Below are 27,938 nucleotides of genomic sequence, written 5' to 3'. Positions count from 1 at the left end.
ATCGAGATTTAAAATCATCCAGATTTTCGTTGGAGTTTTTCACAATCCACATAATATGTGGTTAATACCAGTACGCGAGTAAACAGTTTCACAGTATTTCTGAAGACCATGTTTCACTGCTGACAGACATAATTTTTGTCAATCTAATGGACTATTCTTTAATCGAACATGTAGATGAACCGGAAATTTACAGTTGTTTGTACGGAATTTTGTGAAGCCTTGTTTGGTTTAATCATTGACCAATTAGAATTGAGCAAAGCGATTGTATTAACGCTGATAAGGTTATGTTTGTTTCCAATTTAATTTGTGCACTGCATTATTTTTTAGTGAAAGAAAACTTTGTTATTTCTTTTTAAATGGAATTGTCTACCTTTGGTCAAAATTGTCGGTAGAATATGAATACTTTTAATAGAGACATCCATACGCCATCCACTATTGTAGTAATGTGTGTGATGTATTTTGAAATAATGTTCTTGGTGGTATGATTAAACAATTATACATCATTTAGTTACTTGAATATCTGAGTATACATTACAGATATTGCTTGACATGGACACGGGTATAGGATTCATTTGCACCATGTTATTTGTAACGTAATGATGAGGCTTAGAATATAGTAATCATTAATATAATTCCGGATATAGGAGTCAAGTTATGTTGCATCTTTGTTGCAAAAAGCATAATCAATCAATTTAAAATGGTGAATCCGATTGCAAAGGAACTCCTCATCTTTAATCTCATAATGCTTATAACGAAATATGTTTTAGTATAGTATGTGAAAGTTGTTTATCAAATTAACTGATTCGCCCCAGATCGAGAGATGCGTCTGGCGCAAATACAAAATTTCAATCCAGATATCTATGATAAGTTTATTTACAACCAATGGATCGATGCCTCTGCGGGTGGAGTTTTATTCCCCGAGGTTATCACCAGCCCAGTATTCAGCACTTTTGTGTTGACACGAACTATCATTGATATGTTATATATGTTCATAATTTAAATAACTGTTTATAACACTTTTGAATTTTTGAAATACTAAGGCTTTTATGCCACAGGAATAGATTACCTTAGCTGTATTTGGCAAAGCTTTTAGGAGTTTTTGGTCCTCAATGCTCTTCAACTTTGTTTGGCCTTTTTAACCTCTTTTGATTCGAGCGTCATTGATGAGCCTTTTTTAAAGACAAAACTTGCGTCTAGCGCATATACAAAATTTCAATCCTGGTATCTGTGATGAGTTTATTTAAAATTAAGCCACATTTTGCGGTAAATCAGAAAAAAGGAGGATTCTATTTTTGTTTTATATACTGTATAAAAGACATATTATCACGTTTGGGTAAACAAAACAGAATGCAAATTAAAAGAGGGACGAAAGATACCAAAGGGACAGTCAAACAAACTCATAAATCTAAAATAAACTGACAACACCATGGCTAAAAATGAAAAAAGACAAACAGACAAACAATAGTACACATGACACAACATAGAAAACTAAAGAATAAACCACACGAATGTTCCAAACTCTTCAATGGCAACATATTTTGCACTATTGTCAACATGTGTGAACTCATCGATCATCACAAAATAAAAATAAAATAATTAGCTTTTTAATACAATCTACTAATCATCATTCATTTCAAGTGAATGTATTTTTTAAAAGAAACGTTGTAAATTTCACTATTCAGAAACTGACTTTTGCTGTCAATAGTTATCAAAGGTACCAGGATTATAATTTAATACGCCAGACGCGCGTTTCGTCTACATAAGACTCATCAGTGACGCTTAGATATAAATAGTTATAAAGCCAAACAAGTACAAAGTTGAAGAGCATTGAGGACCAAAAATTCCAAAAATGTTGTGCGGAATTCGGCTAAGGTTATCTTTTCCTGGGATAAGAAAATTCCTTGTTTTTCGAAAAATTGTTTTGTCACAGGAAATTTATAAAAATGACAATAAAATTTATATTCAGGTCAACACCGAAGTTGACTACTGGGCTGATGATACCCTCGGTGACGTAACGTCTACAGCAGTGGCATTGACCCAGTGGTTTAAATAGTTAAGTTAAGTTTCACCTGATTGGCGGAAATTTAAGAATTTGGGCAATAAACACTGGCCACTTTTAATTTTCAAAACACTCAATTACAAATCCGTCGCCGCCTCTCCTTAGAGTTACAGTGTCATGTATATCACCAAAATGTGCCAAATTACACGGGATTCAATAAATTCATTGCTTTCCTGCTGTTATTATCAAATACCTTCTGCAACTTGATTTAGAAAAACAATATGGGATTTTCAATATCCAATGGGTCAGGGCAGAACCCCATGGGATTGACCATATATTACATGGTCACAAACTGTACAATCTTTATGTGAAATAAACAACCAAAGATCATATCTAATAAATATATTTAATGACATAATTTAGATATGTAAAATGGTGTACATGTGCGGTAAATAATTTTCAAGACACCAAGTAAAAAAACTGTACCTTAACGATTTTTTTCCATCGAAATATATGATGGTCTTTCATGCCTGAAATAATTTTAATAATAAACGCAAACCTAAGTGATCCGATATTACAATACAAGAGCCTTAGCATTAATTAGCTTTAATTTCTATCTTTTTTTTATTCATTAAACTGTTTTTCGCATTAAATTCATTTTACAAATCTTCATGGATTAAAAAAACATTGAAATGGGTATAAAAAAAACAAGATTTCAACACTCGGTCTAGAGTCATAATTTTTAATGCAAGGTTTTGTGCTTTCTATGTTTTTCATACATTCGTTCATTTGGAAATGATTTTGTCAATATTTAAAAAAAAAACGAACACAAATAGTTGACTATGGCACTTAATTCAGTTAAGATTTGCATGTAAATATTCACACAAGAGTAGCCCTAGAAGATGGTCAGTGACATAGGTCCGGTGTGAAATGACGAGTGCCAAAGCACACCTATTCATATGAGGTAACACTTTTCATAAAAAAATTAATTGACGAAAAAAAAGAAACAGATAGACACCTCCCAAACAGTACAATTGTGTGCATTTCACATATTATTCTCCAAATCTTGCAATTTTTCATCTGGTCTGAAGCTGGTCTTGGAAAGGTTTCCTGAAAAGATAAAAATGAACATTATAACTTTTAATGAGAATTAAAGAAATATTTGTCATTTGGTATCATGCATTCCGCAATAAGAAATAATATATACATCAGTTTCCCTCAGTATTATTTTGTAACCCGGATTTGTTTTTTCTCTATCGATTTATGAGTTTCGAACAGGGTTATACTACTGTTGCATTTATTTAAGTGTTTATCAGTCTATAAGTTTTAACATACTGATTTTAAGTAAGATTTGCGACATACATGTTTATATCAAAGTAAATATTTTTCCTTTTCTCCCTTTTTCATCATTATTAGAAATACCAGTAAAAAAACATTCTATTACAGAGTAAAATTCTAATTAGTAACATAAAGTCATGCACATGAAACAGGGGTAAAAGTATTACATACCACTTCTTAAAAAGAAATCCAAACATAATCATACTGGGGTAATTGTATTACATTCCATTTTATAATTCAGGAAATTGTCATTTTATGTTCTAATTCATACTGAATGGGAGATAACTCAAGTTTAATAAATACACCTTTCAATCATTTCTTCTCGTTGTTTATGTACGAAGAGGTTTCATCATTCCAGAAGATCTTTAATTCATAGTACAGTTACGAAGAAAAATAACAAAACTCTACTTCAATTTATTGGAATTAAAGATATTTTTTTTGATACAATAAGTTGTGTTCACATGAATTATGTCTACCTTTATATTTCCTATGAGCTATCCCTATTGAATTTAAAATGGATAAATACAGTATGAATTGTTTCAATGTCAATCGAGCTATGAATCAATGAAAATAGCCGACTCTTTCAATCCGCCCAATGAAAGGTACACATAAGGAAAGTAAACTGTTTTTTAATATCTTCATTGTACAAAAAAAATCGGATAAAAGTCCAGAGGTGCGGTTCGGAAATAAACGGGGTTTTCGGCGCTGTTTTCATTTTGATTATCATTATCTTTATATTTTACTTAATTTGTATATTATCAAAAAAGAATTTACTAAACTATATATAAGTACTACATAAGTACTATATATATTTTATGTATATCAACTAAATAAACGTTTTTCTTGGCGGGTTTAATTGTACATGTCATACATTTTAAAATTCTATCTGGAACTAAAAATCTAGTTTTTAGAGAATACTGCGTGTACATGTTTTTAGGAAAAAAATATGTTCTGAATCAGAAATCCAAAAGCAATAATGAAATATTTTTAACATAGAAAATGAGTTGTCTCCCGTTGCATATTATCAAGCCAGGAATACTTTCCATTATATTTACCTTGTTGCTATGTTAAACAAGTTTTATTTCTTTAAAAAAACGAATTCGACGTATTTGATTTGGAATATCTGTTTAAAGTGATCAATTTTATGATCCTTTGGTCACAAAGAATTGTCCTTAATTTGAACAATATTCACTTTGAAAACAGTCGATTATTGGTGATTGAAGCTGACGACCGTGACTTTCAGACAATCAAGCACAAAGAATGATTTTCATAAAGTAAAAAAAAAAATGAAAAATACTGTCATCCAGTCACCATTATTTATTGTGAGGAGACCGGTTTTTTTTTTACTGAATCTCGTTTTTAAAATTTCAGTTGTCAAATGGTTTACTCTGTATCCATTCAAGTTTCAAAGAACCAAGTACAACAATAAACGGAGAAAACTATATGATTCTGTTGTTTAAAAGCCCGAAAACTTGTGCAATAGTTATCAAAGGTACCAGGATTATAATTTAGTACGCCAGACGCGCGTTTCGTCTACATAAGACTCATCAGTGACGCTCATATCAAAATATTTATAAAGCCAAACAATTACAAAGTTGAAGAGCATTCAGGATCCAAAATTCCAAAAAGTTGTGCCAAATACGGCTAAGGAAATCTATACCTGGAATAAGAATGGGAAACAACCAACTGAATAACAGCTACCTTAATTGAATCTATAATCGCTGAAGCTTTCATGATTCCAAAGTTCCCCTATCCTTTGAAATTGTATGTGCTCTGTGGTGGAGCTTTTACAGCAAATATATCAAAGAACACGAAGTCCGAAGAATGGTATTGAGATCACCGTATTCTATGGTGTATTTTCACATGATTCATTATAAACTTTCTAAGTTAAGGCGAATTTTATGTATATTTAAGTTAAAGACCTTTGAAACAAAAAAATATTTTGGTTTCTATATTACTTTTTGTTATCCTTAAATGGTGAATGCTTATCAGGTTTTAAGTCTTTTCGTCGAGCGAATATCAAACCTCATAACATCGTTATCTAAATAGTTTGTTATAAAAAAATGTTAACTTTGTCTGTCTTTTTGTCATTATTCTTTTTGTGCATGGTATTGTTTGTTTTTCCCCAACTTATTTTTTTTTATTGGGCTTTTAAATGGTTGTTTTAACACACTTCCTTTCAAAAGAAATAAAAAAAGGAAGCAGGATTTTATTTAGAAAAAGATCAAAATTTTGTTTAAGAGTTTGTCTTTCAATTGTAGATTAATTTAGTAGGAAGTTTTTCTAGAAGCAATACACATAAAATTGAGAATGGAAATGGGGATTGTATCAAAGAGACAACAACCCGAACATAGAAAAAAAACACATATAAGTAACAGGTGGTTTATTTATTGTTTTAAAATATTTTTCATTTTATTTTGAATTACAGTTGAAGACATATCTTTTTCTCATATACATATATTAAACATACCTTTTTATTGATGGGAATATGGATATGGTGGAGGGTACCCATTACCATAGCAACAGCTATAATCTTGATAAACTTCCTGTTTGATTGGTCGATTAACAAACAGACAGTCATTTTTATATCCTTTTCCCGTCAATATCTGATGAAGAAATGTATCAGGTGCCCTTGCTGGCGGACACGTGCAATCTGGTCCCTGATAACACGGCCGATGTTGATACATTCGTGGTCCTGGATAATACAGGGGAAAAGCGTGCCCAGTTCTATTGTTCATTAGCATTTCTTAGGAACACAATCTATATAGACAACTCTAATCCAACTTGTTTATGTGTTGTGACAGTGATTCTTAAAAAGATATTTGCGAAAATGTTCTTCTATTCTCTAAAAATCAGAACTTCAAATTGATTCCAAAGAAATTGTTTCACACTTTCACAATTTCACACTATTTGTTTACTCTTCGAAAGTTTTCTCTATTATTATTCAATCAACTTTTCACGAACTGAGTATAATTTCAATGAAATTTTCTTCTAAAAGAACAGATCAACGAAAACTTGCTAATTATCCTTCCTTTTTGAAATATAACGTTCCAGTTAGATCAATGAACGATTTTAACTCGTTAATAAAAAAAAATCCCTTTATATGTAATATAAAATTCACAAATTCTTTTCAATGTATTTTCTTATATTATGTACGTTTCTCAAATAGCATGTTTTCTTTCTAATAGCGGTCAACAAAGAACCATAGAATTTATATATGACAAGACCAAGGTTGAAAAATTTCCAGAGAAATCTGTCAAGGTTTGTTGAAAAAAAACATAACCAAGGTTTTAATGTTTACGACACTCCTGTAGAATTTTTAAATATTTTTTCTAAAAGTTCATGTATAATAATTTCAGTGGTTTCATTTAATTGAAGTGTCTTTATGTCTTATTTTTATACTTTAAAGTAATATCTTTTGTCTTTTCGATAATCTCACAACCAATATTAGGTCAAAAAATGAATTTCAATTATATTTTCCGATGATTTTATTTGACATTGTTGAGAGATGAAGGGATTTACTGAAGCGTGGGCAAATTAACATAGATTTGATTACACAGTGGCCTTGTGACGATCGTCTGTTACAGAGATGACGACGTGACTAGCCTATGATAAGTGATATAAATAGATTTAAAATACAAACCAATTATTTGATTGGATAACTTACCAATGACAAAGTCTGAATGAGTTATTGACAACACAGGAGAGATGACTGCTGATTAACTTAGTCAATCAAGCTAAGAAAATCGGTCAACAGAATAACTGCTTCCGGTATATATCTTCTTTTCAATCAATAGAAACAGTTAGAATTATGACGAGGACATTTTAGTACTTTCAACTCGAACAGTTTGAATTCCTTAAAATTTTAAACTAAAATGGGCGTTATGGTAGATCTATAATTATCTACTTAAATAGTCTTTCAACTGTTTTAAATAAGCAGGTATTCAAAATAGGATAACCACCTATAATTGGTTATTTTGAAGACAGCTGCACGTATAAATCTGTTTTATTATTGTTTACTCTTTGAATGAAGACAGCATATTTATGATCAATTAAAATTAGCAGAGGGTTCAATGCTCTCTATACGCTTCTTACTTATCTAATATGTCAATGACAAAGTTTTCAAAGAACATGAATAGTTTGTATGAAAGTTGTAATTTTACCTCAAATAAAAGAATAAAAACAAGAAACGCTAAGATATATGAAAATGAATATTTTAGGCATATATATTTTCAGAAAAATATATTAAACTGATGGTTCAAAAATTTATTAAACACCTTTGTTTTAAGACATATTGTAAAACATATCTTTTGTTTTGTGGAAAGGGCTAAAATTTAAATTAAAATTTTTGAAGTAAAAGCATCCTTTATTTCGATTACGATAGGATAGATGTGCTTAATGTAGTCATCAACCTTTAAATTGGATAGGAGTTTTCATACATACAAAAAATGATTTAAAGTCTTTATATTTTCCAGAATTGACCTTTAACCAGAACCGTCAAACTCAAAAATTTTAAAACCGAGGATATTAAATATTCGATAATGAAGGATTTTCAATTCAAATAGGAACACAAAAAAGAGATCAGCTAATCGACATACTTGTATTACCAATGTTATTTCAACTGATCGGGCGGAGCTTACATTTTAAATTGCATAAGGACAGTCTGTTTGAAGATGTGTGTGGTAAGGATGATTGCCGTTATAATTATTACTGATTTCTAATCACCTATCAGTGTCATCAAAGGAATTTATAAAAGAATGACTGGACACTTCATTAATGAGTTTATCTTAAAACACCTATCTATAGATGGACCTGTTTATTATGAGCAAACCGGTTACACTCCGCCCAGTCAAGTAAAATAAATCGAGTAATAATCCTGTCATTGTGTTATTGTGCTAGGGTAAATTTGCTAACGTGCGTTGTCAGTATGCCTTTTTGTTTTTCTTAATTGACATATTTGCCTGTTTTATAATACAATGTTGAATACTGCACACATATTTTTGACATTTTTACCGTTATGTCTGTTTATTTTGTTCATACATCGTTGTCAGTATACTGGAATTTTACGCGATCGTCATACAAATGAGAAGTTTCGCTAGCAATAAAACCAGGTTTAATCCGCCATATTCTGCTTAAGAAAGTATCTGTAACAAGTCATGAATATGACAGTTGTGGTCTATTCGTTTGATGTGTTTCAGTTTTTGATTTTGCCAATTGACAAAAAAATTAAAAATGATAGATTCAATGCGTCTTTTTCTGGATTAACCTTCACTAAGAACTTTCTCCTTATGGTCCTTATGCTCTTTATGTTCATTTCAATTCAACGAACAAGCTGTTCATTAGCATACACAAACAACAGACGAGTTGGTCTCAACTCAATATATGTTCAAGCTGTCTTTTGTTGTAACACTCACGAAAGTTGTATCATATTACTGAACCGTTTGTTTCATCATGCAAACAGAAACTAATCTCGAGATGTTTTGTTTTTCTTTATGTCAATAGTCTCCAAAGTTTACCATTAGTTTCACATATTCAGTGCTCTCCTATACATACACGTATGACCATATTCGTATGTTGATATATATGTATTCAGATGTAGCAACTGGATGGTTGATCTCAATTTTCTTTCTTTTTGTCCTAAATTATATATTCGTTTTCGAAGGTCACAGGAAAAAGTTTTTCGCTATTATTTATTACAATTTCACATAAACAGCAAAACAGGCATCTTAATATGACAACAAAAAGGTCAAAATTAATTCCAGGGTAACTACAGTAGACATTATAAATGACCCCATTCCTTTTAATCGATTTTATTTTGCAAATTTCCTCCAAATCTCTTTTCAACCATCGTCTACACAACTTTATTTCATTTTACTTGCTATGTGTCAATTATGTTAGAAATATCATTGGAAGAGTCATACTGCTTTCCTTTCAAATATTCGGGCTTGAGCGTTCCCGATGAAGGTAAATCCAAAACAGCGCTTCGGACTCATGAAACTTATTACGTTTGTCATTTCTTTTGTAAGAACCACTAGAGATCACTAGACACATATTTTCTACAATTTCGTATTTATATTGACACAATCTAACAGGTTATTTGTAAAAACCACTTAGCAAGATGATATTTCAAATTTCTTGCAACAGGGGACACGTTTAAGGTGGTACCCAACACCTTCACTAAAATTAATTTGGCTCGTTTAATTTTCATAAAATTTTGACAAAGTATTTGCTTTGACCCTTTGACAAAAATATAAAAATTTCAAAAAATTTGAACCAACCGTTTTATCACTAAAATTACACTGGTTACAGAGCAGTTTGACAAATACTCATTTTGATCATTGAGAAGCTTAATATTCCCTTAAAACACAACGTAATTAAAACGTTTAGCTGATTTTACAGAGTTATCTCCCTGTATTGTTAGGTACCACCTTAATATACAAAGTGCTGCAAAATAAAGACAATAGTAGTCTATCGCTGTTCGAAAGTCAAAAATCGATTGAGATAAAAACAAATCAAAACAGATTATGTTTGTTTAATATGTAAAATCCAATTAAGACATCACAACATATTAACTAAGACTACATGTTTAATAAAAAGAAATGATTATTCAGGGGTGTAAGTAAAATATTATAAATTTCGAACACCAAAAATTAAGGCGACAGCAGTTTGCATATTTATGTACAAATCTCGTAGATCGAATAAAATGAGTTTAATCATGATAAGAAACAAAATGTTAAGGAATGAAGCAAGCCCGGAAGCGTAGCAATATGTTTGCAATAGTTGATTCATTTGTTTTTACTTCTTGTGTATGCATTAAAACAAACATAGCAACAAGCACATTTTATATCTTCAAATTACTTTATCGTAATGAAAACTGGTCCACATGAAAACTTAATTAAGAAAACGATTTGAAAATATAAAAACTCCAGGTTAGGATAAAAAATTGCTTTTATCTGCTTTCAATTTAAAATATCAACCAATAGTGGAAATAAAATTATATTGCTGGTAAGAGATTTCCTTACCAATATTTGGTTTTAAATTTATAATTCATAACCAATTAAACACTTATAATGCCAAAATAACGATTGCTGTACGATACATAACATTTTCTTAAAACAAATCATTAAAGTAGAACTGTAAATATACCGCAAATTCACTTCAAATTATTTTTTTCTTCTTAGTAAGTTCAATATGATTTATTTCCCTTAAAACGAATTCATGATCATATGAAATATTTGTAAGAGAAATGATATTGGGTGATATTAAAAAAAACTTTTGAAGCTCATTACTTAGTTTATCACACCTCGTTATGGAATAATTGTTCTTGTTCTGTAAACCTATATCGTATCAAAACGAAAAGAAACAAAACAGAAAAGAGTTGGAAAATTGCTTTATCACCGCATTCAAATCTTAAAGAATAAGCTACTGGGAAATAAAGTAACAAACTTTCTTCCTTGTTTACGCAAATCTACTATTTGAAAAAAAAATATTTTTACGTTTGTTCCTCAATTGTCAACTTCGTACTTTAATTGGCATTTAAAAAAAAATCGAGCGTCACTTGATGATCTTTTGTAGACGAAATGCGCATCGTGGTCAAATCTTGGTACCTTTGATGAGTTTATTTTATATCAGACTGGTACTTGACTGATTCATTTATTCCTGGAAAAAAATCATCCTGGCTCAGACTGGTTTTTCTAAGTTGTCTTTTTTATTTTTATCAGTGGGTATTCTTTCTCCAAAAGACATTTTTATAAGCTAATCTAAGTAAGCATCGTATTTCTAGAAGTTTATACCGTTGATATCACTTTATCGTTGTATTATACAGTGTTCGATGACTCTCTTTCGAATGATCATTACAAATGATATTTCGATTAAGGTTATATAGATCAAGACATCATCAGATTTTTCCTGTCATATGTTTTCTTTATAATTTTATACCATAATTAATATATCGATTTTTATTTTCATAACTTAAAACAAACGGGATCATTTGTATCATTGTTTCCCTGTTATATTTATAGAATATTGTTAAATCAATTTTGAGCAAGAACTAGCAAGAATGTATGAGTGCCAAAGAATACATGCAAATCTATGTCAAGTAACTTAAAGGGGCATACTAGCTTCGAGATGCATTAGAAATTTAAATTATGATGTTTTTGTCCAATCATTAATGAAAGTGAAATAGTGAAATTATAATTCTCTATTAGCAGATAGTATGGTTCAATTTTGTCAAATTAAGATAAGAAACATCGATGGTGAATTATTCGCTTGCAAGTTATCTGAATTTTGGAAAATAATATTAAAAAAAATGTTGAATATTAAGGGAAATCCAATGAATCACTACTTAATTGAAATATGACTATATGATGTAACATCAAATATCCTAGAATAATTTCCTTTTCAAAACAATACAACTTCTTCCCAGTTGATCGTGACACAAACTTATTGTGTATTATCATAATCATCCGTTTGGTCTTTGAATTGTTTTTTTTTTTTTGCATGCTTTGTGTTGAAGGCCGTGTATTGACCTATGGTTTACTTTTACAAATTGTGACTTGAATGGAGAGTTGTGTCATTGGCTCTCATACCACATCTTTATAAATCTGAATAACATACGCAAATAGAAAATGATACACAATAGAATAAAAAAACACAACACAATAACACAATTGCAGTATGTACATGTACCAAGCAACCCCTTAAGGATATTACAAAAAATGGACGAAACAGTAAACTTCTAATTTAGGTCAACCAAACTTACTATTACAAAAAGATGTTAAACTTTTGATTATAAACTATTCATGATATATTTGATATGGTTTAATTTATTCAATATCATAAATGATCTAAATACAAAAGAAAAATGATGCGATACAACCTTACAATACAGATATCACGGGACTTCCTATTCACCAGAGAAAAAATCAGTTGTTCAGTAATTTTTCATTTTTCGATAAGTTATCTTTTTTTTTTATTTTTAACAACAATACATATTTATTCACCAAATATGCTTGTTGTATTGTTAAACCAAGATACCAAGCTTTTCATGATGCATCCCGTTATATTCCATCGATTACCCAGGTTAGTAATCAGCTGCTGGTATATATGTATATATCATAATAATGTATAAATTTCTTGAAATATAATGTTACAACATTTTAATACATTATGTTTTATTCTATCAATCGTCTTAACTTCTTTTTAGTGACTTCAGTAATGGATTAAGTTTCATTGTTCTGTTTTCGTTATATCTTTTTATGTATTCTCGAACAAAAAATTGATAAACATTTACCTTTGTCAATTTCTGATTAGATACATAATATGCTTTGTATATAGAAAAACATAAGATTGTTAGGAAATAATTCAAACCAAAAAAAATTTTGTCAAAAATTTTATATCCAAAGACTAATTGCTTTAATGATACTTTGATAAATTTGATTTTATCATTAACACATGAATACTTTTCCAAAAATTGTTTAAAAATCGACAAGAAATAAAAACAGTGGTTGTAATCTTCTTCTTCGTTCCATACATTACATAGACTGTCATTTCTGTGTTTCCATTTAAACAATAATTGTTTTGTTGGTAATATGAATTGCAAAAGTTTCCATCTATATATTTTTAACTTATTTTCTTCTAAATCGATAAGGTATCTTTATATATACGGTTTTATCCTTTTAAATCAACTGATGATGTTAAAAAAGTGTATTTCTGATAACTGAGAAATATATGAATGGGCTACGACTTTTACATGACTACAAAATATAAATGGGATTTTTTTTTATTAAATCCAAGCCACACACCGGTTCCCAATATCCATGCTGAGACCCCGTACCTAATACATCCATCAGCTCCCTAATACATTGATTTATTGAAAAATGCGGAACGTTTTTCAATGTTAAAGATCAAATATTTGCTGATAGTGATCGCGTTCACTGATCAGTAACATCTTGAAAGTCGAACCCAGTTTCGTGAAGAGGAGATGTATTAGAGACCATTAACACTTCGTTTGTAAGATTTCTATATGTTAAACAAGTTTTTTCTAGTCAAATCATATTCAACATTAGTTGCTAAATTTAAAAAAATGAAATAATAGTGTTTTGATAGACTGCATAAAATGAGCATTCTACATGTCGAGCTTTCTGTGAAAAAAATATACAAAAGTATGCGAGTCAGTAAATACTTTGATGTAAGGTTTGTCGTCCTTATATCTTGTTATATATCTTTATTTAAATTCAAACAAGACATTTTATAATTTCCTCTTATCGCCCTACTAAATTGCGGAAACTGTAAGTATAAATTTTATTAGATTAAAAATAAAAAGGTAGCTCTTTCATGGAAGTCACATGATGCATATAAATACATTCTAACATTGAAACTTAAAACTTCCTTTACCATTCTTAACACGAAAACATAGATAAACTATTTATTATGTTTGAAAGTAAGAGGTAAGCTATAGAGTCATCATGTCATTTTTATTTTTGTATTGTTATAAGTACGGAAGTGCGTATTTTAGATCTAATTGATTGTTTAATTAATTATCAAACCAAAACTATATTAACATTGTTTACGAATCAAGATCAGTGTACAAACATTTATTCAAATAGAAAACGCTCTTAAATAATTTTTTCTCACATTAATACTCATTTATCAGAATCATAGTCTGAAATAAATCACTGTGTATACTCTAAGTTTTTTTTTACTGAACATTTAATACCCCTCCCCTGTTTCAATTTTTTTTTTAAATTTGAAAACAAGACTTTAATTATTGCCAGCTTATCCTATTTTGCATATTGTCTGATATAAAATGCCTAGAACCTGTTTAAAACTGTTTTGATAACATATTGAAAGCATATCAGAATACTATGTTATGTTTTGCAGTCAATCATCACAACATTCAGGATTATATAAAATATCCAATCCTTCCTCTGTCTCCAGTCCACATCTTACTGTATGCCTATTTGTCAATTAAAATTCACATTTTCCAGTGGCGGATCCAGAACTTTGCCTAAGGGGGGGGGGGGGCGCTCCAGTCATGCTTCAGTGATTCCCTATATAATCAACCAAATTTTTCCCACGAAAGGGGGGGCCCGGGCCCCCAGAGCCCCCCTGGATCCGCCTATGTTTTCTACCTCAAACGGTCAATTTAGAATTCTTGTCATAACAGTATCATTTGTAACCATATATCTGACAATTATCTCACCTAATAAATATACTAGAAGTGTCCAAACAAAGCCATATTTGCAATAGTTGTATGTATGCAGATACCAGTCTGAGATATAAATTCACTTTAAATGTTATAGAGATGACTGCTTACATCTGATTTTTGCTTCCAAGAATAGTTATTGTTTTCTATATCAAAAACTTAAAAATGATAAAATCATAGCAATTACAAGTCAAATTATCTGTTTTATGACCCAGGGTAGGCAGTTTTCTATGTTTTTAACCCCTGGGGCCTCAAATTTCCTAAACTATTCTGCTGTTTCTAGCAATTTAGAATATTTCATATTTACATATTCAGGATAGAACACACTATTGTAAGTTTTGTTGAGATATTTTTGTATTTTTAGGGTGTAATTGTCATGCCGTGGTTACAAAAAAGCAGATTTAGGTGTTGCGGTGAAACTGTTTGCATATATTTTTTTAAGAGATCACATAAAAACCATGTCTTTTGTAAAAATTGCGTCAAAAAGTTCATGTGAAAAAAAGGGTTTGTAAACATTTCAATAATTGCCGGACTTATTGTCGATCTGGCAACAAAAAAACGTACTGTAAATAAGAAGATAATAAGAAGGCAATAAAACATGTCAAAATAATCTAATAGTTTAAGGCTTAACTAGTCATCAAATCTGAAATTAATTTTATTGCATATAAATAACTTTTATATTGAAAATTCCACATAAGCAAAAATGCGAAACTACATTTCTAACTGTGTATTGCTACCTTAGTTTCTGTGTTTTTTTATACTACTGTTTGTCTTTTGGTAATTTTCTGATTCATACCATATATTCTCAGATAGTTTTCTACCCATGTGTTTAATTTTCCCCTTTGTGTACTTCACATCCCTTGTTGCAGTAGTTTTTATGTAGAAAGCTAGGTATACTATAAAATTTCAGTGTGTCAGAAATCATATGTGATATTCTTCGTCAGTCATAATAACCTTCCATCATTACCGAATTGAACAAAGAAATAACACGACGGGTGTATACCTGTATAAGGTGCAGAACATGCCTACCCTTTCGGAGCACCTGATTTCACTCCCGGTTTTTAGTGGAGTTCGTGTTGTTTCTTATTCATTATTTATAACTGTTGATGTAAATGCCTTTTGGTTTTACGAGTCCTTGTTTACTCCTTAGTTCTGATTGTTATTGTCTTAGAACATAATTATAAATCACCATTCTAATCAGCAGACCTAAATGTGTTAAACAATCATCACTGCAAAACGTATCCTCTCACCATAGGTATTACATCATTGCATGGATATACAATGTCAACGAAACAATGTTTCTACTTCAATTATACATGGAGTTTTGTGCTTCTGTCATCAAAAGTAGTAGAACAAGAGAGAATGATAATATAACATGTATAAGATGTGATATAAACTATAATTTTTACAACTGACTTTTAAATTATATGTGGATATACAAGGAAATAATTTTATTCAAATGTTAAGTGTGACAATATATTTATTTTAAGGTTTAAAGATATAATAAAATTATCAGAATAAGAAACAAGAAAACTTATGATGACTGCAAATAGAAAAGAATCCTTGCACTTGTATGACTATCTGTGTTGGAAAATTGGATCTGAAAAAGAAGTGAAGGGTAGGAGAATAACTTTCATAGCTATTGATACTTCCTTTAAATTTCAAATAAGCAGTGGCAGTAAAAGTGAAGGACTGGATCTAAAAGGAAGTGACATCGATGTAATGTTCATTAATCAAAACTTCAAAGTGTATGAATCAGAAAGAGACAATTTCCAAGCTCAGAGGGCAGCGCTTATTATGGACACAACAGAAACACATCCATGTTTTACACGTTTATGTCTACATACAAATTACACCAGTTTACACAAAGATCACAGAAATGTGCTAGAGCAGTATGGGATGAAGTATTTTTTGTCAAATAAACTATATAAACAAAGTTTTTCAAAAAGTATAACTAAAGACCGACCTATGTTTAATAAAATCCATGGTCCATGTATATCAGACGATGATGACGAATTTGATATTGCATTCTGCCTCAAATGTGACAACTGGATATCACAAGCTGTTCCATGGATCACTCGACCACGTTCATCATGGCTGTCACCTGAAACTGTTAATGAAATCATAATGAATGGTGTTTTATTTGTTCCAATTGGTTTTAAGGGTTCAATCTATGAAGATTTGGAATGGCGTATATCGTTTTCTGTGGCAGAAAAAATTCTGATATTTTCTTTCAATCATACGCAGTTGCTCTGTTACGCTTTGCTTAAAATTGTTTTGAAAGAAATGATAGAAAAAGATGAAAATTTGAAAACTTTACTGTGTTCATACTATTTAAAGACATTAATGTTTTGGGTTTCTGATGACGCAAATCCCACTACTTGGAGGCCAGATAATATCATACCATGTTTCATGGCATGTTTACAGAGACTGTTATACTGTGTAGAATATTCAACATTGTTACATTATTTTATTTCTGACTTTAATTTCTTTACCTTGCGTTTAAGTACAGAGTTGGAAAAAAAGACAAAGTTAAGCAATCTACTTAAAAATATACATCAACAAGGAATTCAATGTTTGTCAGCATCTGAAACACTCCATGATTACACTAAATTTCCCACTGCAGTCAACAAACTACTTAATATCAATACTAGATTAGTAAAGGATATATTACAAATTTCGCACAATTTCCATATTCCATTCGATAATAGAAGATCCTGTGTATTGCTAAAATGTCTACGTCACCCGTCTAAAACAGTTTTGTCCCATGATATTTTTCTATACTTTATGTCTGCAGCACACCAGGTTTTACAAGCAAAATCATACACTCACCATACTCAAAATAACAAACAACAATACAATAGGTACCAGTATGACCTCTGTCATTTGCTGATTGGTTTACATTCAGATGCAGTAACTGGATGGTTGATGGTGGCATCTTTCTTTTATGCCTATAAAAATTACTTCATATCATTAGACCTTATAGATTATGCTTTGTCAAATTTCACAGATGAGAAATGTGATCATTTATTTTCAAACAAAACTAGGATTTTAAAAATTACACCGAAACAGCAATTTGCACTGGATATGATGAAAAACGAAAAGCTTTTAACTACCTTTAAAGCATTAACAATCACTAATCTTCAATTTGCATTTAAATCACAAATCCTACCAAAAGAACTTCAACAAGATGATATGAAAGGAAATACATCTTTTCATCCAATAGCATTTGCGCATTTTCTAAGATTTTTGTGTTTCTTTCATATGCATGACTTTATTTCATGTCGTGTTGCTATGCAAGACTTAAAACTGTCGATTAAAAAGATATTTTCCGCTAAAGATTTTGCAAGTACGTTACATTTACGATCCTCCTTATTTCTTGGTATAGTAGCTCAGATGTTTGGTGCAACAGATTCAGCCAGAGAGTTTTTTAACCATATTGCACAAATGGACGAGGCCAATTATACCAGCGCTTCAACTAGACTTCGAGAACTGGAATAACATCACTATTTGTTTTTGTATCTGAGAGAGGAAATACAAGATCACTTACTTTGACCGCAATGATGATGGACACATTCGTTTGACATTTGATAATTGTAAAATATGTCAAAATATTATTAACATTACTATTTTTAATAGATGCATTATCAGTAAATTAAAAGTAAACTAAATATTTTTGTTTTTTATATATGCGCTTCCATGGATCTACGTAAATCTGTTGATTCTTGTATGTTAGCATTGAACTAGGTCATGTTTTCTGGGACTGTTTATGACGTCTTAACTCTAAATCCATTGCATTTTGGATGTGTTCTGATTGATAATTTAGTCTTTACTCTTAGATGAATGATTTTTTTAGTAATTGTTATTGGCTTTGAACTAGCTGTCAGTAACTGCAAGTACTCTCAGATCTGCTCTTGGTGTCTTTTTTTTGGGGGATGTACAAGTACCGGGATACGTCCACAGTATTTTATTCATATCTGTGTCATTTGATCTCTTGGGGAGATTTTTTTCATTGGCAATCATACAACATCTTCATTTAATATAGTTAAAACATGATAAAAGGTGTTGATGCGACATAACATACGTGTTGTTCTTTGTACATGGTTCACATTAGTAATCACTGAAAATACTTCAAGTTGAAATGTTTTGAAGGCAACATCTTTCAAGCTCCTAAGGGTAACTTAACTATCTTAACAATACCAAATACCAATGCAAAGTTATGTAGATGTCAATTTGCTTTTTTTCAATTCAACGTTTAGCGGTTATTTTCTTCATCATTATTGTTTTCATGATACTATCAAAATTTATCTATAATACAATGTCTTATTATGAACACCTTATGGCATCTTATTAATATTTTATTTTTACACTGGCAGCAAAAAAAACCCAACAATTACCTCAAGAATCATACCTTCTTCAATGTGAAAAGTCTCTCTTTGCATTGATATTTTGTTTATATTTGGAAATTTTAGAAATCATAATTGAGTTAAAAAAAAGTATAAATGTAATATGAAACGTAAGCCAATCTATTAAAGGGGCACTAAATATATAAAAATTTAAATTATCTTTTTTTTTTTGTTCAATCATTCATGAAAGTGCAACAGTGAAATAATTCGCTTTTAGCGACTAATATGGTTCAATTTTCGGTTTTTCAAATCTATAATAAAAAACCAATGTGGCACTTATGATACTAAAATAACAATTGTGTAGGAGGATATCGGATGATATTCACAAAGAACCTACCGAGGATCATTGCTTACTTTATCTCACCTCTTTATGGCTCATCTTTATTTTCTGTCATTCATTTTTATAAAACTATACAAAAAAGAGTTGGAAAGTTGCTTTATCATTGCATTTATTTTTTTAGAAATAAGCTAAAGTAACCAAACCATTTATTTCTATGTTAAACCACATGTTCGAAAACATTCAAAATCAGCAAGTACCAAAGCCTTGATTTACGACTAGGACTCATTTTGTTTCGTAAATTTTCTGGTGTTGTGTCATAAGATCTGTAATAAAATAATGCATTTCTTCATAGAATTGTTCCTTATACCATAATATTGAATTTATTTAAATCCGGGACCTCGGGATCTCGCGTTTTTAAGTCCGGGATTTCAGGATCAGGACCCCTCCAACCCACCATAAAAAAATGCTAAACAACACTTATAAACATTGAAGTTAAAGTTAGACTTGTCCCGGACAGTCTGTTTTGGTCTATAAAATTTTATTGTAGCTCATATCGGTTTTTCACAGCAATCTATTATATTTTTTTAATGTTTATTATCTATAATCAAAATTTGATTAATAAATGCCAATCCATCCAGAATCGTATATTTAGTAGTGTGTTTAATGTATTACTTTACCGTTATATTGTACAGTGTTTTGTTCCTCACTTTCAGAAAATGCGGCTTATGTTTCGATACAGGTCATTGAGTCAAAGGCCTCATAAGCTATCCCCTGCCATATAGATTGATTTTGATTCTTACAATTTTATTTTTTTGTATCATTTTATTCTAACTTGTTCATAGAATATTTTAACCAATTTTTATGGAACGCCACAGCTGTCTTATGTGGAACTCTGATATTACTTTATGTTGTTTTATCATTACTTAACAATAGTTTGTCTTTATTTGATATGGTTTTGACATTACGTAATGATGTTTTGATATAAGTCAATATGGAATAGTCATTACTTAATGATATTTCGATATTACACGATATGGTTTCGTATTGACTTGATATAGTTTTGTCATTTCTCAATATGGTTTTGTCATCACTCGATGTGGTTTCACCATCATTTAATATGGTTGTGTCATTAGTCAATGTGGTTTTACCATAACTTGATGTGTATTTGACTTAACGTAATGTAATTGGTTCATTACATGATGTGATTTTGTTATTTCGTAATGATGATTTGTCTATTCTTTATATGGTTTTAACATTACGTAATGATGTTTCAAAATTTGACCATTTTACACTACTTGACGTGTTTGTTTCATTATTTGATGTGGTTTTGTCATTCTTTGATGTGGTCCTGTCATTCTTTGATGTGGTTATCCCATTACTTGATGAGGTAAAACCACGTGACCAATTCGGAAAAAATCTGTTCTATATTTAGATAGATTTCCATGTTGTATGTGCCTTTTGTGAACAAATGAGACACTTCAAATCAACTCACACTTAAGTCACAGGAAAATCGGAGGAGCGGGCTCGGACTAAGCGACAAAGCATCAATACTATAAAATAAGAATTCTCTAAAAAAAAATAATAATCATTAGAACATATATACGAATATCAATCTTTTACTTTTAATCAATTGAATTCTCTGATCTACCTCGCACTAATTGAAAAATAAACTTTTTGGAATATCTGTTTCAAATGTGACGACGATATGTTCCCGTTGTCGTAACCATAATACCTTCAACTTTTACTCGAATGTGAACTTCCAAATAAGACCAAATCACTCGGTTTGTAATTTTGCAAATAACACGACGGATGCCACACGTTGAGCAGAATCTCCTTACCTTTCTTTGGAACCCGAGATCACCCCGATGGATTTCAGTCATACCGATCTATTGAGCCAGCCAATTGAAATGTTTTTTTAGCCACCGCAATTTGACAGCAACTGAAAGTTGGGGGGCATAGTGTTTAACATTTGTCCGTCCGTCCGTCTTTCCGTCCCATTATGGGTATATAGTTATTCCGCATAACTCCTCCAACAGTTTGAATCCCAGGAAGTTTTCTCTTTACTGTCTGTTTGTACATATATTGAAGGTGTGCTGCATGTGGTCAGGGTTTAATTTTTATTAATATGTGCTCTTCGGGAGAAAGTTGAATTTTGTCATATTTAGGAAATCCTAGGTATTTGAATTTTAGCTATTCAAACAATCAAAATAGATATTCAATCATCTATACCCTCACGACACTTACCAAAGAGGAAATCCTGGATAATCATAGGTCTGTTCTATGCTCCTTTGAATTTCAACCAAAGATGAAAAACTGGATCTTCCATCACTGCATTGGATACATAAACTACATAAGTGTCCTTACAAACAACTGTATATTGCTGGGTCTTCCAAGTGCTCCACGAAACCTCTTTCTAAATTATTAACATCTATTTCATCTGCAATCAAAGACGGGCTTCAAAGTTATTGTGAAACTACCTATTCTAGAGGTGGCGTGGATCAGATGTGGATACTTAAAAATTCCAAAGATCTTTAAGAGTACATACAATCTAAGTCTCTTTTATCTTGTAACAGTATTAAAACATTTGACTTTTCTACTCTTTACACAAGTATTCCACATTCCAAACTAAAAGACAAATTGAAAGAGTTGGTATTGCTTTGCTTCATGAAAAAGAATGGCCAACGTAGAAACAAGTATCTTGTCTTAGGGAGGGATAAATCCTACTTTGTAAAGGATCACTCTGAGTCAAACAAAAATTTCTCTGAAACTGATATTATCAAGATGCTTGATTTTTTTTTATTGTCAACATATTTGTTACGTTAGGAGAACGTGTTTTTCAACAGACTGTCGGCATACCAATGGGAACAAACTGTGCCCCTCTACTTACCGACTTGTTTCTTTATTATTATGAGGCTGACTTCATTCAGGAACTTCTAAGGAAGAAAGATAAGAAGTTAGCAATATCCTTTAACTCTTCTTTCCGCTATATAGATGATGTTCTTTCACGAAATAATTCAAAATTTGGTGACTATGTGGAACGCATCTATCCCATCGAGCTAGAGATAAAGGATACTACAGATACAGTTAAGTCGGCCTTATATCTTGACTTACATCTAGAAATTGACAATGAGGGTCGGTTGAAAACAAAACTTTACGACAAAAGAGATGATTTCAGCTTTCCAATTGTGAACATCCAGGCATAGATTAACTTAGCCGTATTTGGCACAACTTTTTGGAATTTTGGATCCTCAATGCTCTTCAACTTTGTTTGGCTTTATGAATATTTTGATATGCGCGTCACTGATGAGTCTTATGTAGACGAAACGCGCGTCTGGCGTACTAAATTATAACCCTGATAACTTTTTCCATTTCTAAGTAGCAACATTCCAGCAGCACCTGCATACGGGGTATACATCTCCCCATTGATACAATATTCCCGTGCTAGCATTTCCTATCATGATTTTCTTGATAGATGGTTGTTCCTCACAAGGAAAGCTATTAAACCAAGAGTTCCAAATGAGGAAGTTGAAATCATCCCTTCGTACAATTGTACGGACGCCATCACAAGTTGGTTGACTGTTATGGAATAACCGTTTGACAAATGATATCAGATATGTTCCTTACGTCGTAACTACAATCCCCTTCCCTTTCATGAATGTGACCTACCGAGTTAGACTATTTACCGGATTGGTTATCACATAAGCACCACGACGGGTGCCAGATGTGGAGCAGGATCTGCTTACCTTCCGGAGCACCTGAGATCACCCCTAGTTTTTTGGCGGGGTTCGTGTTGTTTATTCTTTAGTTTTCAATGTTGTGTCATGTGTAGTATTGTTTGTCGGTTTGTCTTTTTCATTTTTAGCCATGGCGTTATCAGTTTATTTTAGATTTATGAGTTTGACTGTCCCTTTGTTATCTTTCGTCCTCCCTCTTTTACAAAATAGACGAATAAAAGAGATAGAAAAGAGTATTTTAGTGTAGATATAAATAAAGGTCAGTCATATATTAACCTCAGACATTTGCATAAAAGACATAATATTCGAAAAGTAACCAACATTTTTTTTAAATATTTAAACAATAATCTAGTCACATATAATATAGAATGCAGAACAAATTATTTAATTATGATATATTGATTTATCAAAGGGGCATTAACTATGAGATGTAGAAAAAAAAAATAGAATATGATTTGTTTTATTCAATCATTAATAAAAATGAAATAGTGAACTAATGATTCGCTTTTAGCAACCAGGTTGATTAAGTTTTGTCAAAATAAGCAAAGAAACATAGCTAATGAATTATTCACTTATTCACTCAAGTGAAATACAAATAAATATGCAGCTAAATATTTAAATTGTCTTTCATCCAAAAGCATTTTTTTCTGTATAAAGGATAAGGTGTTTTTTTATTGAAATTTTCCTGAAATTTAAATTTCAAATTAATCTTAAAGTCAAGATTTCCATTTATGTTAATTCTATTAATGAAATAATACAAAATATTTTTTTTTTTAAAGATTTACCATCTGTTACGTCAGAATAAATGTAGCTGTGCTGTCATTGAAAATGAATCTCTGTGTATTGATTAAAATGCATACATGTTATTCAATTTTTAAGTAGTTGTTGGACCTTTTAAATGTTGTGCTTATGCAAGTGCAAACAAAATGTTATACCACGCTGGTCTATATTATCAACACCTCTCAAGTAAAATGTGACTCAATCATGCAAAGTTTATCATATTCTATAGCAAACTTTTATTTAATATACTATCATTGAAATGAAGTTAAGTCATAGGTGAAATCTTTTCTAACATATTGAGCCCCACCATATTCTGTATGTATGTGCTTGTCCCAATTCAGGACCCTGTAATTCAGTGGTTGTTGTTTGTTTCTGTTTAACATATTCGGTTTTCGTTCATTTTCTTTTAACATTTATTAGGCTGGTATTTTTCTCGTTTAAATTGTTTTAAGTTTGTGATTTCAGGGACTTTTATAGCTGACTGCGGTATGGGCTTTGCTCATTGTTGAAGGCCGCGTACGGTGACAAGTAGCTGTTAAGTTCTGTGTTATTTGGTCTCTTGTTGAGAGTTGTCACATTGGCAATCATACCACATCTTCTTTTTTATATTTATATTTTTTGTAATCAATCAACATTCCAAATATTACCTATTTGACCTATCACATATATACTCCTCATTAAAACTTTTCGCTAACATTGTAACCTGAAGTTAAAGCAATGCCATAATACATTTGTTTTTACCGACAAACGCTATTCACAGCCAATCAATATAGTAAATATTGCTGACCTTACATACACAGTTAATGAATCACAGACCTCATCAGGAAAAATTAGCGTCACTATTTAAGTATGTAAATGAAGTCAAGGTCACTTGAAATTGACTGACTGATACATTCTCATCTACAAAAGCCTGCTTATAATTTCTTTGTCAAGTCTACCAAGACAAAATAATTCCTTAGATGAATCCAGTTTAATGTGTGACAACGTCTTAAGCAGGTATAGTTATTTCAATGGATCTTAAACTTTTTAAAACAATTTATTTATGATATGTATTATGTCGTTTACTCAATACTATATATGAACTATTACATAAGCGATATGCAACACAATCCTGCAATCTTAATACTATTAGGGGAGGTTCTCTTCCTATATGAAAGTTTACACAAAATTGTCGCTGCGAATTGATCCCTTCTTTGATGTCAATTAAATCAATGGGCTTCTATTTTAGCCAAGCGAAATTTTCAAGTGATTAGCAATTTCGATGAAATATCTGTATACATGTTAATTTATCATATTTTTTTTTTACTTAAGATGTAAAAAATGTTTTTGTGATAACTGCGAAATATATTTATGGGTCTTGCTTATTCAAACCTTAATATATGCATATGGGTGGGGTTTTTTTTATCCCAGCCGTACATCTATATTAAGACACCCTGTGCCTAATACATATCATAAATCTGGGAGATATATTTTAATGATATAACTGAACATCTGTGTTGTTGAAGTTCTTTAATAAGTTGATTCACACAAAGAGAAACGTTAATCCATATGGGTTGACAATCTGATGTTGCACCGACTTCGTTATATCTTGCCCGTCGAATCCAGTTTCATACAGAATTGCTCCATTTCAGAATATATGAACTTTTATTAAATACATTTAAGGTTCCTAGATGCTTATGTAGACGAAACGCGCGTCTGGCGTACTAAATTATAATCCTGGTACCTTTGATAACTATTTATAAAATTTGTTTAATCAGGCCCAACACGAAACTTTTAAGAAAGATTGTTCAATTTCAGGTATGGTTATAAAGCAATTGAATACACTTTTTAATTATCAATGCAACAAATGTATTAGTATTTCACATGTACAGTTTTCTGTGACTGTGTATATACAATTTACAATTTTACATCCCAACTCCTTTGTTCTAGCAGAGTTGATCTGAGTAATATCACCCCTGATCACCCTAATTAGAGTTTCTTTATTCTGAATGCTTTTTTTTTATTCTGTAACAATTTGAAGAAAATGTCGAACACAGAATAAATCTTCGAAGTATTTATGCGGAATAAAGACTAACTTTCAACATTAATTTACCAAAACTCACTGAAATGTCTAGTGTTCATGTCGGGAATCGAGCTCTTAAGCATATAAAGCTACGATCCATGTCCCTATAACGGTCAGTTTAACATATTTAAACATTGTATCTGGGGCTAATAAAGGTTTTATACTATGTAGCAATATATAAAGTATATTAGATTCATTATATATCATTCTAAAATAGATGTTATTAAGCGTAAATGTTTTTTTTTCATATTTTCTAGAAGAGCATGGATTTAAACAGTAATACCACTAGGACTTGATATGTCAGTGTAAGATCACCCTCTTGCCTCGTCTTTCCAGGTATGTAAAACAAAGAAAAATTGAATATTTTTCCTATCCCACATTCTACAATGAAGTGTATAACCCGCTAAGAATTATATTCAGTTAAGAAGTGAATATGTTTTACTGTACATGTAGAATCAAGGTTATCTTTTAATCTATGGATAATTATTATTTTGAAATTAACACAAATTTTAACATTTGTCCATTTAAATGTTCTTATATCAGTGTTAAGTTTATAACCTGATATACCATCAGGTCTAGGTTGAGACACAATCTATAGTCTAGTTAACAGTACATGACTTGTCAAACATTTGAATTGAAATGGGTTGGACAAACTGTGTTGAAATACCCGGAATCTGTAAATAGATTTACAAAAAGTAATTTTAATACTTCCTATTGACACTGCTTTGCAATGTTAAATAAAAACTTTGCAAGATCGAAAAGAAAAGGTTGGCTTTCAATGACAAAATCTGTATGGTCCGGTTATATCTTTGTTCAAATTTTAAAGAAAAAAGTTAAACATTTCCTTTGCTAACCTATTTCTTGGCGTTAATTATTAGTATACATTTTGATAGTTTGAAACTGAGACATTATATCTTTCCTGGAAAATTATATGGTAATTCATATAAATACATAATGAACAATAAGTTTAACGACTTTTCCTACCTTCCATATACAAGACTACAAAGGTAGACTATTAAAGCAACATGGAAACTTAGAGGTAAGCTTTATAGTCTAATCGTTATTATGTTTGCATTGTCAGCAATACTGAATCAAATCATTTTGTACTTGTAACAAAAGTTCAGTGATGTTTTATTTATTAAAACAAAATAAAGTTTCAAATGTTAAAAATCAATGACATACGTTACGCTTTCAGATCAGTTTTAGTATGTTTCATTGTAAACATTTCAAAACATTATGTTTTTTTCTGAAAGCGGCATAAGCTGTCAAATTCATCACCATCGATTTGACCCAAATTCTCATACTTGATTTAAACCATATTTTAACGTGTAAAGTCTTAAATAAACAACCGATAAAGTCGTGACGGGTAGGAAATTAACTTGCATAGCTCTAGATACTGTCAATAAATTCCGAATTAGCAGCGGTAGTAAATGTGAAGGACTGAATTTAAAAGGTAGGGACATTGACATGATGTTCGTTGATGAAAACTTACAGCCATGTTTTACACGTCTTTGTCTACATACCAATTACAACAGGTTACATAGAGAACAAAGGAAAGTGCTAGAGCAACATGAAATATAGTACTTTTTGTCAAACAATCTTTATAAACAGGACTGTTCAGTTATGAAGTGAATTATTTTTTACTGTACATGTAGAATCAAGGTTATCTTTTAATCTATGGATAATTATTATTTTGAAATTAACACAAATTTTAACATTTGTCCATTTAAATGTTCTTATATCAGTGTTAAGTTTATAACCTGATATACCATCAGGTCTAGGTTGAGACACAATCTATGGTCTAGTTAACAGTACATGACTTGTCAAACATTTGAATTGAAATGGGTTGGACAAACTGTGTTGAAATACCCGGAATCTGTAAATAGATTTACAAAAAGTAATTTTAATACCTCCTATTGACACTGCTTTGCAATGTTAAAAAAAACTTTGCAAGATCGAAAAGAAAAGGTTGGCTTTCAATGACAACATCTGTATGGTCCGGTTATATCTTTATTCAAATTTCAAAGAAAAAAGTTAAACATTTCATTTGCTCACCTATTTCTTGGCGGAAATTATTAATATACATTTTGATAGTTTGAAACTGAGATATTATATCTTTCCTGGAAAATTATA

General features: G+C 30.9%; 1 protein-coding gene and 1 long non-coding RNA gene across 2 annotated transcripts; one reads left to right on the top strand and one right to left on the bottom strand.

The window, feature by feature from the left end:
• Positions 1 to 2,391: 2,391 nt before the first annotated feature.
• On the bottom strand, positions 2,392 to 6,808 carry LOC139516377 (uncharacterized). Its single transcript, XR_011662949.1, has 2 exons — positions 5,808 to 6,808; positions 2,392 to 3,109 (listed from the first exon to the last, which is right to left on the bottom strand). It is a non-coding gene; the product is annotated as an uncharacterized lncRNA (long non-coding RNA).
• Positions 6,809 to 13,681: 6,873 nt separating this feature from the next.
• Positions 13,682 to 18,214, top strand: LOC139516376 (uncharacterized). The gene is made up of 2 exons (XM_071306446.1): positions 13,682 to 13,785; positions 16,034 to 18,214. Exon 2 carries the CDS (start codon positions 16,080 to 16,082, stop codon positions 18,042 to 18,044), a length of 1,965 nt encoding a protein of 654 aa, XP_071162547.1. The 5' UTR covers positions 13,682 to 13,785; positions 16,034 to 16,079; the 3' UTR covers positions 18,045 to 18,214.
• The last annotated feature ends 9,724 nt before the right edge of the window (positions 18,215 to 27,938 follow it).

This window comes from Mytilus edulis, chromosome 3, assembly GCF_963676685.1.
Source record: "Mytilus edulis chromosome 3, xbMytEdul2.2, whole genome shotgun sequence".
Classification (NCBI taxonomy): domain Eukaryota; kingdom Metazoa; phylum Mollusca; class Bivalvia; order Mytilida; family Mytilidae; genus Mytilus; species Mytilus edulis.
Note: the sequence above shows the minus strand (reverse complement) of the source record. Positions and strands in the feature narration are given on the sequence as shown.